Consider the following 18,812-nt stretch of genomic DNA (forward strand, 5'->3'; position numbering starts at 1 on the left):
TCTTCAGTGTGGTGCCAAGGATGAACTCAGTACTCTCCATACTTCTCACTGCCTCACAGAGCGATGAGGTCAGCAGCTCTGGTGCTCGTGGCTTAAGAAAACCACCAGTGATATAGCCCAAGTTGTCTGGAAAATCAAGGTGCTACAGAATACGACTTGTTTAGAAGTTTTGTTCACACATACATACAGATCAAAAACTATTGCAATAGGTGTTAGCAGGGCAAATTAATCATTTCTTTGAGGATCTTTCAGGTTATACAAGTTAGATGGGTCTGTAATTCTCTTAGTCCTCTATTTTCTCTTATTAAATATACATCCTACACTTATCTTGGGACAGCATGCCTTCACCGACTCATTTTTTTGTGCTCACCTCAGTTGAACCATAGCAGGCAGGAAAATTGCCTCACTGGGAGGACAGCTTTCACCAAGGAGAGTGATGGCAAAGCCAAGAGCTGGGACTCAGTTGCATCCCCAGTCCATATGTGCATATGCATTCTGTTATTACACACTTGTTCTGTCTCTATTTTAATTAAGTTTGAATAGCTTGCATAACTCAACCAGCCAGTTGCAGAGAACCAGAGATTTCTGGTTTTTAAACAGTGCTGCAAATCACAGAATTTCTTCAGCACTCTTTCGTGAGATGGGTCAGATGGAGCCCAGGCCAAGGGCGAGGAGCACAGCAGAACCAGGTATACAGAAGAGACGCTGACTGTGCTGTAGTAGGAAGTTAGAATATTTTGAAAGATGGAATCATCAGCCTTTGGCAGGAGGTGTGCTGGGATTCACTTTGCAAGGTTACGCAGACAACATTGCCAATCTCTCCCACACATCAATCCTGACGGGGAAAACATCCATGGGCCCCAGCAGGGGACTCTCATTTGCACTGCCAGAGGCATCAGCTGTGATGGTGCTCAGCAGGTGAGGGATGCAGAAGCAGACTTCTCAAAATCACGAAAGTGAATCTTTCCTCTTTAGCGCCTGCACTGTGATAAGGAGTCACACAGCAACAAAAACTCATGCCCGCGCTCGCTGAACATCAGCTCCCTCTACTGTAAGGAGATCGTTACACGCCACTGTCCCATCCCACCACCTCCCGAAACAGCCGATTTTACCCAATGTTCATTAGAAGCGCTGCTCTGAAGCAGTGGAAAAAATGCATCCTGCAGAACAGACAGGCAGAAAGACAGCATGGATTTTTTCTTTTCAGAAAAGAAAAAATCTTTTCTTTCTGAATTTTCTGAAGAAAAAAAGAATTTTTTCTTTTCTTGTGGTTGTAATAATTGGGTCTTCAATCTTTCTGTATGTTGCAAATATCTGTCTCGAGTTCGTCTCAAAATGAGAATAAATTTCATGATCTTAATCTAATATTTTACAAACTACTGCAGACTGCAGTCCATGGATGGCTCTGCTGCAAGAACTGCAGCCTTGCCTTTATTAGTCGCAAGATTTGTTGTTGACAGGAAATGTAATGGTGTGGACCCTAAACCCTGCTGATCGTTATCCTACTTAGATGTTTTGTCTTCCTGGAAAGGTTAAAAATCCAACAAGGCTCAGTAGCTGGTGGCCATGCCTATTTGTATCGAGGGCTATTCTTGGTTCCAGCAGAAATTAGAGATGTTTGCAGTGCAGCTCAGTAACACAGTCCTATTAACTGATAAGATTTACTCAAAAGTAGGACTCGTAAGGACAGAAATTGCTGTTCAGCCCAGACTGAATTTAATTAACAGTTTAAACTCAAAACTATGAAAAGTTGGGTTTGTTTAGAGAACGTTAATTATTTTTTGTATTAATTTGGCTTTATTTTTTAATGTTAGACTAAACAAAAGTTTAATTTCAAATTAAATTATTGGTTTTACTTGGCATGAGATCCAATTAAATGATCAAAGTATCAGTCAGCCAAGAGATGAAGGAAGATGAGGAAAGCAGAGAGGCCCTGAGACTTGCACAAGGATGGACAGCCAGAGCCTCTATGAAATCATAATGTAACACAGAGCACAGACACCAGATAAGAAAGAATACCAGCAACTGAAGAAGTGATCAATAGCCTATCCATGAAAATGGCCCATTTATTGATTGTAAAATAAAACAAAATAAAATAAAAGGAGCAGGAAGAAGATATTAAAGTAATAAGACAGGGATGGAGATCTGAGTGTTGGGACTCTAATTTGTTGGAATGTTGAAGAACAGAGAGAAGGTGAAAGATGAAAGAGAGAACGGATGAAAATATGATCAAGACGGGTCAGCTCAGAGACAAGGAAGCACGAAGAGCTGGGCTGAAAGCACTGGGAATGGAGGCAGCATACATCTCAAAGTAAGGCAGCTGAGAGGTGGTTAGAGCTACCCTAGGCAGGGGAAAGGGACAGCAGCCAGGAGCTCAGCCTGGCAGGTGACCCTCACACGTGGGGCAGAGGGATTTCAGAATCCCGGCTTCTTGCAGCATCCTGTATCCCCTTGTACATAGAATCATAGAATTTCCTGGGTTGAAAAGGACCACAACGCTCATCCAGTTTCAACCCCCCTGCTATGTGCAGGGTCGCCAACCACCAGACCGGGCTGCCCAGAGCCACATCCAGCCTGGCCTTGAATGCCTCCAGGGATGGGGCATCCACAACCTCCTTAGGAAGCCTGTTCCAGTGCATCACCACCCTCTGTGTGAAAAACTTCCTCCTAATATCTAATCCAAACCTCCCCTGTCTCAGTACAGATGGTCACCGTTTCAGCCCTGTGCCTTCAATTGTCCCTAAAGGCAGACAGTGACTGAAAAGGGATGAAAAGCAGAAAGTGAATTTGATCAATTTCAAGCCGACTTTGTACCATGCCTTCGATAAGAACAGAATAGTCAAAGCAAATAAAGCTGCTTTGAAATAGGAATTGACAGGCCAAAATACAGCAAGTACAGGACAAGAACTTGATCAGAATTATGCCACAACTCATTAATCTGTATAGCAATAATGTTTTAAAGACAGCACCGGTATTTCAAAGCAGAAGGTCGTCTGGATCTCCAGCAGCTCACTATAAACCCCTTACAGCTCATCGGGATGGCTGAAATTAAACTGCCTCCACCCAGTAACTCTACTGGCATTTGATCTGCAATTGGCTCAAAGTTAAAAATTAATTACCCTTCCAACATATTGATTACACGACTATAAACATAAAAGCAGCAGCCCAGAACAACGTACACTGACCCTCTGTTGGAACAGCATGTTTGTTTTCAAAGGGGAGCTAATTAAGACAAGTTCCCCAGAAGAGGGAGACAGCGGTAAAAGCAAAACCAACAGTGCCATCTAGTGCATAGCTGTGCTCGTACACGGTGTACTCCCTTATCGCAGGAATGCTTGGTAAGTGTGATTTTTTCAACACGCAGCCTTCAGCTGTGTGAAGGCAGCCGGGCTGGGATTATACAGGCTTTTTAATAGTTTTTAATATAATCACACATAAAATCTCAATACTTGTCTGCTTGATTTATTCTTTTTTCTTCCCCTTGAAACTGTGTTCAAACTACTGCACGCTCCTTAAATTCTTTCTGCCTTATTTTATCCTGTATGGGAAATCCAGATTTCAGTTCTTCAGAGCAGGTTTCTCTTTTCCCAATCTGCTGATATTTATCTTCACACCGGGAGTCTTGTGTATTCAGGTTGTATGTATGACTTGAATGGCAAGTAACTACCAAACAAGAGAAAATTGGGGAAATGGTTTCAAACTAAAAGAGAGGGGAGATTTGGAGTGGATATAAGAAAAAAGAATTGTTTGTTTGTTTGTTTGATAAGGGTAGTGAAGGATTGCAACAAGTTGCCCAGAGACAGGAGGGATGCCCCATCCTTGGAGACACTCAAGGCCAGGTTGGCTGGGGCTCCGAGCACCCAGATGGAGCCGTAGGTCTCCCTGCACTGCAGGGCAGTTGGACTAGAGGGCCTTTATGGTCCTTTCCAACTCAAACGATTCCATGTGTTTGATCAGTACTGTTGTTATGAATTGACTGAAATAAAGAGAAGTCCTACGTCAACAACAGTTCTCAGATTTCCAGACTGCTGGTGCTTCAAGGCAATTACACTGGAACATTTATTGTTGTCTTTAGATGGTATCTTTATAATATGCTCCAAAATAGTTTGGATAAGAATCTCTGGATATCCTTCATGGCTTTTTATTAGATGCGTATATACGGATACCAACAAGCAAAAATAGAAAGGAAAAAAAAAAACAAACCCACTTTCTTTTCTGTAGAGTACCATCTGTTCAGGATCTGCTAAATCCAACATTGGCTAGTAGATTTGAATCACCTTTTAGCAGAGAAATCTAAGCCATTAACGCTTTTCTGACCGTGTGTCACGGGCAAAGCATGAAGGGCTCGCTTGTAACTGTTCACCTCGAGCAGCTGGTTGGTGTCCAGCCCCGTGAGGAGTCCTTGCAGCAGTAGCAATTTCACAGAGTCGCTCAGATTTTGCTGTCACCTGATTTTATGCTTCATGCTTCATTTCAGACGCGCCGTCTCTCTGACTGATTCAACATTTCCTCTTATTAGAAACTATTCCCTTTTAGGAACAGGGAACCCTGGCTTTTTTTTCCCAAAATTCTGTAGAGTCTTCATACCACATCCATACCGGCATTGTTCTTGGCACTCAGTGCTCTCTCACTGTATGTTCATTGCCAGTTCTCAGCATAGATTGCCTTATACTACAAAAGAGAGCCTCATAGAGGCCAATGTCCTGCAGCAGGAAGGGATTGAGACCTCCATACCAATTGCCTCAGACTCCTTTCTGCCCCAAGGACTCATGTTTCACTGTGGTTTCTGCATCCACAGCCTGGTGTCTCTGATCTTTAATCCGCATGAAATAGAACAAGGCACGTCCCAGCTGACACTGGGCAAACAGATAGCTACAGCACCAAAAACAGGAGTGTATCTCTGGGATTTTGCAGTTTAGTCAAGACTGAAATTCTTCTTTGTCTTCATCAGTTCCTCTCCTGACATTAGGGGAATTACTTTGCCCACACCCATTGCAACAACTTCACTATTTGTTTTGGTTTTCCTTTTGTTTTGCTTTGCTTGGCTCACAGAAATCCCCATACATGTTAATACATAACACAAAACCCTCTGGGGCAGCCTGAGACTTGGCTCATTTCACCCTTTCCCTTCCACCTGATACCCGGGGCAGCAGTAGCCTCATGGCATTGACTTGCAGGACTGGCCACAGACTGGCACTCCAGCAGCTCTTCCATTGCACGTGTTATGAAACCCACCTTTGCCAGGCTAAGAGGGCTGGAATAAATTTTGGTTTGCTAATAGCCCATTTGAAAAATCCTTCCCTGGAATACAGCCCATGATCAGAGGTAAGCAGTACTGCCCAGAAACTGCAAGGTTCAATAGGGTCAAAAGAAAGAAAACAGCATGAGATCTATTGCTCCCCCTCCTCCCCACCCTCTCATTTTCCCATTCCTTTCCTATTTCTTTCTTGTAGGCTGGCAAGAGCATCCCCACACACAAAGCAGGGAAAAATGGTGGCAGCAGCAACCTGGTGTGACTCAGAAAAGGTTGTGGCTATAACTTAAGGCCAAACTCAGAAACAAATAAGCAGTGATGAAGACTTAAAAACTGCCAGAAACGAACAAACATAGGTCCAACCACCAAGAGCTATATGAGGTAACAGACAAAATACAACATCCAGGATAGTGCTAGGATGCAAGAGGAAATTGGATTCAGCTACATCAAGTCTGCAAATACACCCACCTAGGCTGAGAAACAGCTTCTTATGTCATCGTGTCAGCAAGCAGTACACAAAATAGCACCCCGTGTCCCACCACCTCCTGCCTGTTACCATTTCATATTTTTCATGTGGTATCAAAGTCCCACATCCTGCCACCAACCTGTCAACGTTCCATTTTCATGAAAGCTTTTTGTCTTCTCCTGCGTCGCACTTTAAACACCTATAAATGCTCCTTGATGGTCTCCATTTTTATTTTTTTATTTTTTCCTAAAAATGACTTTTGATATGAAGGCCACAGTAATTTGAAGAAGAGCAGTCAGAATAGAGATTTTTTCCCGTGCTGGATAACATTACCTTACAGCTTTGGATATCCTGCTTCTCTTGGTATCTCTTTGTTATCTCATCCTAGTGATCACAACAGGGATAGGATTCTTTTTTTGCCAAATACCTTGATCCAATGTGAGAGACTGAAAAGAGAAGTTCAAACTCTTCCGCTGAGGCAGGAAGTAGCGCACTGTGTTTGCATTAACTTTCCACAGATTGAAAAGAGCCCGAGCTTACCATCTGGAGGGAAAGCGCACGAGGCTTTCCTTCAGACTAATGAGCTGTACCAGTCAGGGGTATCATTAGAACAGCAGCAATGGATGTTAAAGCAGGTGTGGAAATAGCAAGTATCACTCTCTAAAAATGCGAAAACTGCTTAAAAAGACACGTGAACTGCAAGTATGTACCATTTCCAGGATAAAAATCTTTTTTTATTTTTTTTGGCTCAGAACAGTTCATCCAGATATTGCAAATCTTTAGTGAGGTATTGGATACTACCAAATACAGTTCTGGTTTTAATATTTTCTATCGCTGTAAGGGAACTGTTATGTCAGGGTCGGAACTGATGATTGAGTACCTGATGAAGGAAGTACCTGACCCAGGGAGGACAGGTGGAAGCAATTCATCTGCGCTTCACACCTGACTAGGAGGGTCCACCCAACCCCTCCCTGGGCTCATTTAAGGGCTGGCCTCCAAAGGAAGAATGTTGTCTGGATGGAGGCTGTTCCTTGACAAGTAGAGCTCTGTAGTCAGAGACCCTCCTATTAGTTGGGTGAGTTAACTTTTTCCTTTGTGTGGTTATTGATATTCCTGATGATGTTTTGCCTGGTTTCACAAAGACTTTATCAGAAACAATTTCACTGCTTCCAAGAACCACCAATTGTCAATAAGCTCACATAAAATGTGTGTTAAGGAGCTAGAAAGAGCTGACGTTTTTTCAGAGTTAACATGTTTTACTCCTGTATGTGTATCTTGAGCAGGAAGAAATGAAAACAACGTAATCTGACCTTTAATCTTTTTTTATGTTACTTTTATTCTGAGTTACCATTCTTGGCCTAAAGATCATTTCCCGGGGTGCTGCAATGGGATGCATTTCCTCCTGTGTTGTGTTAAACTTCTGTCAGTTGGTTTTCTTACTTGTTAAGGTACAGGAAGAAGGCAACTTCCCTACATCCCAACTTACTGCAACAAAAAAGCTGTCATTTTTCTGTTTGTTACATACTTCTCAGGAAGTGATAAAGCTATTATCAAAATGGATTTGTCTTAGACATAATCAATAGCGGAAATACTCCAATGGACTTTTGTTCCATGTAAGCTGTTGAACAAAGTCTATCTTCATGAAGCCTATGAAGTTGCCCAGGGTGGAGTATGAAAGAAGCATGAAATGCAATGATGAATAGTTCCCACATTGAACTCTGTTATGCCTGTGGTATTACTTGTGCTCTTGCAGCAGGTATCTGCACCACTATATAACTCAATTCGGTGTAAAATGGACCTCAAAACAAGAAAATATTCTTTTTTTGGAATCAAACAAGATGTTACCTCAAGACAACATATGGACATGTAGAACTTGCATTTGCCTTTGCACACACACACTCAATTGTAGCCTCCTTCCTTGATTTCTGATGATCTAGTCTTAACCAAATTGGCCTATGGCTATCATCAGTTTCAGAATGCAAGTGGGTGAAATCTTTGTTCTCTTACAGTCACATAGAGGCCTTCCAATTTCCAGAAAACTGAGAACCGTGCAATTATAGTCATACATTAGAGTACTTTGGGTAAAGGACAAGGGAAAGACAACATCCTCAAAATCGTTTGTACATATGAGGTGTTTCCATGGCATCACTGTATCGTCCAGTAAGAGGTGAAAGATGTCCCAAGTAAACAGGTTTAGTGCTCTAAAGGCAAAGGTAACTTCTGCTGTGGAGTTTATACTCCTATTACAGGCAACTTGTATCACTCAGTTCTTCTATGAAATGGTGCAGAGAAAAAAAAATAGGTGCATGAGACTTTACCAATACACAACATGATTACTGCTTTTAAGGAATCCTTTTCTTATAAAGGACTGGGGTATCTCATGAGATGCTGTAAGAGTTGCTTTTGTTCAAAGACAGTGGTTGGTACTGTATGTAACAATATCAGAGAGCAAACCATTTTAGTGCTATGCGCATTTCATTTTTTTAACACTTTTTTTGTATCAAGCTCTTCCAATGAACATATTTTTCCACTAGATGACACAAGATCAAATACGAAGGCCCCATAGTGTCAGGAAGCTAGAAGTAGCATTGTTTTTGAGCGATGCAGGCACAGAAAATCTCAGCCACCGTATTTTCTTGTATGGTTTATCTTAACTGAGATTTTATCATAAGAAATTCATTTCTATAGAGAGAAAAAGAAAAAGGAATTGGGACTCCTCTAGTGAATCTCAACCTCATTATACAAATCAGCACACTTACCATTTCCTGTTGAAAGAAAGAATTGCTAAACAATGTCCCATTATAAACAAATCCACTTAGAATACTACACTTCTTTTTTCAGTAGGGAATAACTAAAATATAAACAGGAACCCGGCTCAGTGAGAGGGAAGGAAAGGAATTTGTGTGGTTTCTCATGGAGCTTTTCAAATCCTGTTGGCTGCTCTACTCCTGTAAGAAGTTTATGGCTGGGGAGAGTAGTACTCCAGCTCCTTTGCTTTCCTCAGTTTTATTTGCTTTCTCTTGGCACCACTGCTGCTTTTTCCTGGACCTCCCTTCTCTTCCCAACCTATCAATGCAGAGAGTAAAGACAAACAAATGCTGTACACCAAAGAAAGGCAAGATTAATGTTTGAGAAGTCTGAGATGTTTTCACACATGCAATTAAAAGCCCTGTTCAACTATTATTGAATGTAGAACCCTCATGCTTTGATCCTCCCACCTCATAATCCCAATCTCCTCTTGCTTTGCTAATCCTGCTCTACCTCTGTACTACTCATAGCTACCAATAAAGCATTCCTGATGTTCAAGCAAGAGTTACTCTACAAAGAAAACAAAAACTGTTACAAAGTCCTTCGTGGTTAAACATGGGATTTACCTCCTTGAGCATGAATTCCTCAAGGAGCATAGGGTAATGATGAATTAACTATCATCTTTTCTCCCTTTAATTAGCCTTGTAAATTCAACCCTGTTTTGCTTTTCCCTCAGCCCATGTCCCCATTCCTCAGTCCATACCCTCTTGCCCCTAATCTTTTCGCACTGAAAGGGGATTCAGCTCTCATAACACAGGCCCCGTATTTAAACATTTGCATCTGAACTAGGCACCTCATCAGAAGCAACAGTCTTATCTTAAACCAGGCATCTTAACTAGGTCAAATGAATCTCACCCCTGGCATGCTTATATCTCCCTGTTGGTGTGATGGGAACCCAGGGTCAATAGCTCAGACTCAGAAGTTTACAAATGAGGCACTGAAAAAACTCCCCAGATAATCTCATAATCACAGGTCTTCTATTTGACTCTGACCTCTAATCTGTTAATGCCCATTTCAACTTCAGTAACTTCCCCGGTGCTCTTTTTTTTTTTTTTTTTTTTTCTTTTTTTCACAGCCAAATCCCCTTTCCCTTTGAAGGGTTTGTTGTGCTCCAGCTCTCTTTTTTTGGCTCTGTCGTGGAGCTACTTGAGTTTCTCTCCATCAGTTGTCAAGCTGGAGAATGTTAACAGAATCATACCCTACAACATCATGTGGGACTGCTTCAGGATCTTCCTGCTACCTTCTTCTACAGCACAGGCCATGGGCTTAATTCCTTGCTGAAATGTAGAATTTTTTCTTCCAGAAAAGCATCAAACACTTGCTCTACATTTGCTAGACCCAGTGCTGTTTTGGCTAAATTGCCCCAATGATCAACTACTCTGTAAGTGAAATTTATGTCTGTCTGTAGCTTGAAAGTATCCTGTTTCAATATCTGGTCATGTCGTACTCTACCAAAACATCCTATTAGCAACTTTCTGATCACATAAAACTTACAAACATTTAAGCCTTTTGTTGATAAAATGACCACATTGAATTGCTTGCATTTTCCAGTCCCTGATTATTCTTTCTGAACCCTTTTCCAGTTTATCAATGTTCTCGACACCCTCTAGCTGTATGTGCAACTCTACACAGCTAATTTATGTATCTTTGAAAAGCAGCATGCTAACATATATGCATGTTAATATCATTCTTTCCAAAGTTCTGTCAAAGCACAAGGCTATAATATAATTTAGTAGAAAATCAGTAGCACAGACTAATGTTTAAATTAGAAACTTTTCCCCAGACACTGAAAAAAAATGCTAGAGAAAAAGATTCCAAGTAGCCTTTCAATTTTTTCTGCAAACTTTGATGCTGTAATTTTAACCCTTAAACTTGACTGATACTGGTAATCCATCTAACACCAATAACTGCAAGAATACTTTTAGGATGCCATTTTACTTCACCATAGTAAAATAGATCATATTGAAATTATTAAGGCATTCTGTAATAAAAGAGGTTTATAAGCAGCCAATAACCTTCCTTACTCAACAGTGCTCTGTTTCTGCATTTCAGAAGGAAATCAGCATTCTGTCTGTCATCAGAGAATTTTGGATGAAGTGCTTTTGCAAATCCGACAACTTTATCACATGTTCAAGAAGTCAAAGGGCAGGTGAAGAAAAAGGGGGGCAAGTAGACAACATTTTTAAAAGCTAACACTGTAGCCTTTAAGTGGTTCACACACTAGAATAACAAATTCTAGTATACATAACAAATATGCTGGGAGATAACAAATGTGCTGGGAGAAGCCTACTGACACCTACGCAGTGAGTGAAGATTACATGCTTCAGAATCAACAAAACATCCAATTTTTAGCACCTCTAAAAATCAACATGTAATCTGGATTATGTAAGCATTGCTTCTTCTAAAATGTAGCTCAGAACTGCCTAGCTATTTCCTTGTGCAGCATTTCATCCTCATCATCTTCTTGTTGCCTCCACCTCTTTGCAATTGCTGCTGCTACCATAGCCTCCCTTCAAAGACCTGCAACTTCCTCTCTCTGCTGAGGCAGAGTAGCAGCCAACAAGACAAAGCTATGCTTCCTTCCTTTGGTTACTGCTTTTAGGATGCTCAGCACTCGTTCTTTTTCACCCTCCATTTGTGCATCCCTATCTCCAATATAGATTCTGTATCACAAATAATCCCACTCTGAATGAGTAGACTTCCTTTGGTACCTCTTGCTCTGGGGGATAAGTAAGTCTTGTTGCAAACAGGGAGCTACTGGTCTGCGTTTAAGGTGAAGCTAAGAAACAACATGGCTATCAACATTGGTTGCTCCAAAAGTAATGCCTCACATTTATTTCCAGGGAAATTGTAACAAAGAGCACAGTAACACTATTGAACAGAGCAAATTCTCAGCAACAAAACACCATTTTTTCAATACAGTCACCACTGGTATATATTTTCACCAGCAATAAACAAGAGCTTTCATGCCTCACTCACAAAAACCTGCACCGGTGCTGGTGACCCACTGTCACACAGCTGCTGTGATGGTGTCACTGCTGAAACACAACACCCACTACCTCACTGTGCTCACATCCACTGATTTCCACAAACTTACAGCAAGCATTGATGAATGTCAATGGGTTCAACTTTTTTCCACTTGGAGAATCCAATGACACACCTTTGCTACATATGCACTTCTATGTCAAATGCCATTTTGTCAGACTGGCCCTCTGCTGCTTGCATGGCAACAAAATTTAACAGAACATTGGTAGAAAGTTTCAACCTCTACTGCCATACCACCACCTCTGGCTGTGGGCCAAACTAACAAAAATAGGAGACATTACTTTCAGAGCAGCCTTCATAATTCCTAAAACATAGATACGTGTCAAAAGAAAGGCAAACCTAGGACTGTGAGTTTGAATTACGTAAGGCAAGATATATAGTCGACTATTCCTGGAGGGGGTGGGATGGAAAAAGAAGCTGAGAAAGCTCCCAGGAATAGAAGCAGAGTAGGAAGCCACAGAGCAAGCCTGGATCAAATCTGAATGCAATGGTAAAATCGTCCCCTAAAACACAGCAAAAAAAATCCACTCTAAATGTCAAGCCTGTCACACAGATACTTACAACATGCATAGTCATAAACATAAAACACGATGCGAAATTTTAAAAAGCATTTTAAAAAAACATTATTGTTGTGAAACATGATGTTGTGACAATGTTAGAAATGTCACTGAAAAAATCTAAATATCCTCAGAAACAAGACTTCCACAGATGGTGAAGGGCTACTGAGTCATTCTCTTGAATACCTGCTGCAGCCTAAAAGATTGTGTTAGCAAGGAGGAAGCTCAATCTAAAGTCTGCGCTAGAATTAGACTTCATTATAGCTTTCTTCCCTACGTGGCTTTAGGCACTTAGGGTAAGGATTTAGCATTCAACTCTTGTAGAATAAACCTGTTTGCTTTAACTGTTAAGGTTCTGTAAGGTAAAAAGAGTGAACTGGGAGGTTAGCGAAGATCAGATACTGCTCTCCTCTTCCCCCAAATATAGATGCAAATTGGCAGGCAATTCTCAAGGCCCTGAGATCTAATATGTATTTGGCAACCTCAGGAATTGAAGTATGCCTCCTACCAGCTCACAGTAATGTGAGGATTTGTATTGAAAGATGTCAGGATGAAGGGAAGTGCTTCCCACAGAGAGGAGCAAGTAGTAAGGACAGCCGTGCACACCATTCCAAGTGCTTCTCCTGCCACATAGCTGGCAGCAACATCTGAGCAGGTGCAAAGCTCAGCCCAAGTCCACCACTGACCTCAGAAGCATCCTCTGCATGAAACAGGTAGGTACCAGGTACACTTCTCATTGGTTTGTCTTTTGAGCACATGCAAAAGGTCAGCTATCAATCAGAATAATGGAAATGTATTATTATTTTTTCTTTTTCTGCATTACTTATCTCAGTCTTTGGGGTCAGTGCAGAAGCCAAGAGGAAGTGTGCTGTGCTAACCACTAGGTACCATTGCCCACTTGACAGTCTTCAGGATTGCTTTGGCACAGAAGCTGTTTCTGTGAAGCCATTTTGACTGCCCAGCAAAGAAACTTGAAGGATGGATTGCTGGGCTTTTTCTCCCAGTTCTAATCAAGGGTGGGGGTCTGGGCCTACAGAGTCGCTACCAAAAGAAATGACAGAATCAGTGCAGCAAAACAGCAAGGCACTTGATCAGCAGCTCTACAGTGTTTGATTAAATTAAGTAGAACTCAATAGCTGCTTTATTTTATTTTATTTTAAATTGTCTTTCTCTCTTTGCACCAGTAAACCACACACTGCTCATCAGACAGACCGGGCAGCCCAGAGTTCCAATGTGGGATTAGAAATTCATTTAAACGTGGGCTGGCTAGTTAGTAATTGCATGTTTCACTTTATTGCATGTAACTGTAGTGCAAATTAACCTTTGATCGATGTGTAGAGACAGTGGCACGTCATAGCATAAGAGCTAGTGGTTGGAAATTGAGTTCGCTCAAACTAAAACAGCAGGTGAGGAAATATAACTTCAGATAAGATGCAGATAAATTCCAAACTAACTCAGGCATCACTGCTTTATTTATACTGCAGTCACCCCCTGAGGAGATATTTTCTAAGTTACTTTTTAATCTTGGCATCATTAAGCTTCCCATCCTGCGATTTGCTCTGCATCTTCAGAAATATTTTTAGTTCTCCTTCCTTTAAACTCCCTCTGAAGTGTCCATATTCTTCCTGAAAAGACACAAAATCACTTCAAAACACTGAGTCATAAGGCAAGAGCAGTACTTATTCCCACATTATTCTGATTATTCATTTCCCATTAAGTCCTAAGGTCACAGTAAAGCACCTGCCAGTGTAATATACAGAAGGTTCCCACTAATATCTGTGATGACTAAATAGTCCTCTCCTGAATCATTCCTCTCACCATGATAAATTTCTGCAAATTTTAAGTAAAAATCCCTTGTTTAAACACCGTAAAACCAGCAGCTAGATATTGTATCTTATGAGAAAATCAGTCATGTTTATTTGCCAAGACCTACCTTCTTGAGTGATCCTCTTTTTACGTTTTAAATAAAGCAGTTTCCTTGGCAATACCCCAGTAGCTGGCAAATCCCAAAATCAACACAGACCTCCCCAGCTGGTTTATTTTAAGACTCCTGTGTAGAAATTATCTATTCCTGTTGCGTGAAACTGAATGCTACGCAATGCTTTCCTTGCTACAGACCATTAACTGTAGTTGTTAACTCCAAACAACAAGTAAGAGATGTTGCCAAACCAAACTACGTCAAGACATACCTTTCTTGTTCTACGCTTCACTGCTTTGCCTCTAGCAAGGACCTCATCACATATAAGGTTTGTTTGTTGTTTATTTTGTTCCCAACATGAACAGAGTACTGTTCATTACCTTTGTCCACCATGGCTACAGATATTTAAAATCTCTCTTCAACTTTTCCAAATCAGACATGTTGCCCAAATTGTACATTCACTGACTTTTTCATTTCCATCTTTTGTTTATATATTGATTTTCAGTGGTATTGTTCTTCCAATTTTCCAATGCCCACTTGACCTGCAACAACTATTTGCGCAGTATTGCTTTCTTTTATTTAAATACAACAATCCCCTTAGGGCATCTGGAATGCTGCAGATACTGGGAATATTTTGCTGTACAGCACATGACAGTATTAAGCAATTTTATATGGCAGCTGTTGCAACAGGATGAACCTCAGAGCATACCAAGATCTTTTGCTAGAAGGTGACTGTATCACACCACTAATTATAATTGACTTAGATCTATCTCGACATCTGTACATTTTCCAGTCAATGATCTGCTTTTCCTTGTCCATCAGAGCTTGGGTGAACACACTGTGCTTAACCAAGAAGAAACTGGTTTTTTAATTCTTTTCATAAAATTATCACTGTATGTGAAAGTATGCCCTGCCGTACTTCCTTCACTTTGAAACAATGACAAAAACTTAATTCCTCCCACATACTAGGAATAAATCCTTAAGAATTTCACCTTACTCTCTAGCAAGATTAGGTGGACCATTGTAGATCATATTTCATTTAACGAATAAGAGCTTTAATTATCCCATTATTCCAAAACCCGGACTTTGTAACAGCTAATAGCCACTCTGGCATAACATACCAAGCCTCTTAGCTTTTCAATTCTGAGGAACAAGGTATAACCATCAATTCCAACATCCTCATCACAAGACCCTACCCACAAACTTAATTATAATAATCGTGTGATCTTTCTCAAGCTCCAAATTGTCATTTTGGTTTCCTCGTACTAATACAACTGAAAGGTGTACCCAATAAAAATAATGTAATGTTTGGATTCACCTCATAGCACTGAAGGGTTGTCATTTTTCAGAATGTGGAATGAGGATTTTAGTGTTATTTCATGTGCATGTGCTATTGTGCCACTCAGGAAACTGGCATCCCTATTAATGAGATGGTGCTTACAGTCGTTTTATTCAGCCTTTATCCCAGTATTCCACACAAACCAAGCAGCAGAACTTGGTTGGCTAACTCCCTCATTTCCCATGTTTTCTCTACTTGTCACTGAGAAACAGGAGGGTATCTCAGAAATATCATCTGACTCTTCTCAGCCTTCGGCTTCCTTTTTCACCACAGCATTTCAGCTTCCTCAGGGCTTCCTTCCGTCTCTCTGAGCCCGGAGCTCAGACAGTCCCGCCAGGAGGGCGCTGGAGGGAACCACCGCCTGAGCAGCGCCTGACAGGAGATGAGGAGCGCTCTCAGCCACCGCCAGTTCTTCTACCATCCCCTGGGCTCCTGGTAGATAAAGACACTAAATTTCGTGGTCCCCAAACCCAATAGCAGCCCCCAAACCCAACCGCCATCACTCCCTACATTCTCCACAGGCTCCGGGCACACGCCGCCCACCGCCCTCCCTTCTCGCAACCGGCTCCCGCCCCAGCAGCGCGCATGCGCAGATGCGCCGCAGCCGTAGGGGCGGGGGCGCCCTTCCTGCATGCGAGGGCGGAGCCGCGGGGCGCCGGACGGGAAGATGGCGGACCTGGAGGAGCAGCTCTCAGATGAAGAGAAGGTAGGGATGGGCGGCGCGGGGACGCCGCTCCCCGCCGCCGAACCCCGCTCTTCCCCGGCCTTCTGAGTCGACGGGCCGCGGGACCGTCGCCGTTCGGGGCCGCCCCGGCGTCTCGGCCCGTCAGCCGAGGGCTGGAGGAGGGTCCGCGGGCGGGAGGGGGGGCAGGGCCGGCCCGGGGCAGCTCCCGCCGCTCCTTGTAGGGTGCGAGGCGGACGGGAGAGCGGGGCCCGGCGAGGCGGGATCCCGTGTGCGCTGGGGGCGGCGGCGGTCGGGGGACGCTTGGCTGCGAGCCGGGGGTAGAAAAGGCTCCTCCGGCCCTCCCTCCATCTCCGCTTCCCCTTTCCCGGGCCTCCTTTTCTCCCCAGGGATGGGGCCGTACCTCGGCCTGGCCCCCGAGCCGGGGTGCCCTCAGGGAGGAAGGGTGTGGAGCGAGGAAGGCTTTCTCGTTTCTTATTAGGCGGCGGCAACGGAGGGAGGCTGAGGTCGGGGATCAGAGGGTCCGTGCTGTCTGGGAGTGCGTGTGTGTGTGGTCTCTGCTTGTGGCCGTGGGAACTCCTCCGGCTTCAAGCAGATTTTCATAGGACATTTCTGAAGGAGCAGCGTGTGTTACAAGAGCTCCGTTACCAGCAATTTGTGCCTTCCTCTCAGAACCAGCTTCATGGCAGCTGCCTGCTCAGCGCCGGGCTGCGATGCTTTGTGTGCATGGCTCACATCTTCACATAGTGCACAGTTTTATGCATTTCTATCCTAAAAAAAAACACGGACTGTTGTGGCAGCAGAAACTTTGAGGTGACTTAAGTGTTGGACACATCAGAAAAAAGAAATGCTTTAAACTTCTCTGAAGTTAGAAGATAGACATCCAAAATAAGGTAGATTGACAGGGCTGTGTTTCAGAGCTGGAGAGGCGTTGGTGGGCCAGGATGTTGAGTGCATGTATCTCTAATTTCTATTCCCAGCCACAGGTTTTGAAATTGGTCCTCTATCTGGTTCACATTCACATGTGTTATATGTGGCAGTCTGTGACTGTATTCTTTCTAGAATGTACAAGTAACTTTAATCCGCTTGATAGAGTATATGCCTGAACATGCTGAGTCTGCAAGTGAAGATCACAGGGCTGGAGGATGGCTAAACTTAGCAGGAACCTCAGGGTTCACCTGGCCTGAGCAGGTTACCCATGATCGCATCTAGGCTGCTTCTGAAGATCCCAAAGGAGGAGTAACCTATGCCAGCACTCGGCCAGAAAGAGCAGAAGTGCTGACTTCCTTGTGCCAAACAGAACTTCCTGTTTCAGTTTGTTCTTATTGCCTCTTGTCCTGTCAAATAGCGTAAGGTACAGTGATGCTTTCTTCTTACCTCTGTGTGAGCTGAGAAGCACTGCCTGTGCTCGAGTGACTGATGAAATTAAGTTCTGAACTCTCTTTTGTCTTTTAATTGCAGTTTTTTTTCTCCAAATTGGTGCAGACTTTCTGGAGGCTCCTCCTGTCTTCTTGTAATTGAATAAAGTCAGCATTTTTCCATTGCAAATTTAAATGGATTCCTGTACCCATTTCAGTCCTTTATAGAATTGATCATTCTACATGATTGGAGTTTTCCAAGCCTGACTGCATATTTATTGGCAATAAAACAAAGACGAATAATGCTGCAAGCTCATGGAAAAGCAAATAAATATCCATGCAGATCTTGTGTTACTTCCAGATTTTAATTTTTCACAGAAGTGGCATGTGAATTAGTTTTCATGAATCTGAACCTCTTAGAAGGTTTACCAGTGTTATATATATCTCCATGCTGAAATAAGCATTCACTGTGTTCAGTGGCTCTCACTGGTGTTTGGAGAAGCTGTTTACGGACTTATATTTGACTCTGACACGTAACTTATTTTAGGTAGCCTTTTAGCAATGCTTTTGAAAACACTGATATATTTAAGTTGTGCTGTCATTTTACAACAAAAATGTATACTGCTTAAAAACTATAATCATTTTCTTGTGGTATTAAACTGATAAGTTTGTGCACTCTGAGTTTTCTAAGTAGAAGATATATTCAGTTTAAAGCATTTGGGGGATCTGAGTTACTGCAAAATGAAGTGAATAGATTTGCCTTCTACTGAGCCACTAAATGAATACTGTATAAGGAATGAAATTTAGATGTGCAAATACTTTGTATACATATACATCTTGGACTTGACTTCTTCAGTTTAATTCATTCCTGATGTCTCAACTAACACTTTCTGTGAATGATACAGATATTTTTTTTTTTATGAAGCTAGACAAGATTTTTCTTAAACATTGAGTTGTAGTGAGCTGAAATAATGCTGCTGGGTAGCACGTGGAAAGCACTTCTCCCTCATCTAACAGGGACTGTAATGTAAATCCAGAAGGAATGCTGCGCGTACAAACATTCATTTTCACAGGGAATAATCATATTGCTTCTTTGTGTAACTTTCTCCCTCTATATGAAACAAAGGGCTTCAAGGGCTGACAGACAGTTGGTGATGCTATGGGAAATTTTGATAGAGATGTGGTATCACTTAATCCCCCACTGTAGCTACAAGTTATTGAATTGTGCTTGGTTTGTGTCTTCCTCTGCGTGCAGGCAGGAACTGTAAGTGCTGCAAAGGCAAAAAGAAGTGCTTAGTTCAGGTAAGGGAGCTCTAAAACCAAGGAAGGAGAAGGCCAATTGCGAGAAAACGTCGTTTCCCTGTTCAGGATGGTGTATCATAGGA

At 42.3% G+C, this 18,812-nt stretch overlaps 1 protein-coding gene across 1 annotated transcript in view; it reads left to right on the plus strand.

Annotated features, from left to right (window-relative positions):
* Positions 1 to 15,964: 15,964 nt before the first annotated feature.
* Positions 15,965 to 18,812, plus strand: part of CAPZA2 (capping actin protein of muscle Z-line subunit alpha 2) — a 29,699-nt gene continuing 26,851 nt past the window's right edge. The window contains exon 1 of the mRNA XM_052668472.1: positions 15,965 to 16,093. Within this exon, the coding sequence (XP_052524432.1) occupies positions 16,019 to 16,093 (75 nt within the window). The 5' untranslated portion in view covers positions 15,965 to 16,018. The remainder of the gene's footprint in view (positions 16,094 to 18,812) is intronic.

This window comes from Tympanuchus pallidicinctus, unplaced genomic scaffold (assembly GCF_026119805.1).
Source record: "Tympanuchus pallidicinctus isolate F22 unplaced genomic scaffold, pur_lepc_1.0 scaffold8, whole genome shotgun sequence".
Classification (NCBI taxonomy): Eukaryota; Metazoa; Chordata; class Aves; order Galliformes; family Phasianidae; genus Tympanuchus; species Tympanuchus pallidicinctus.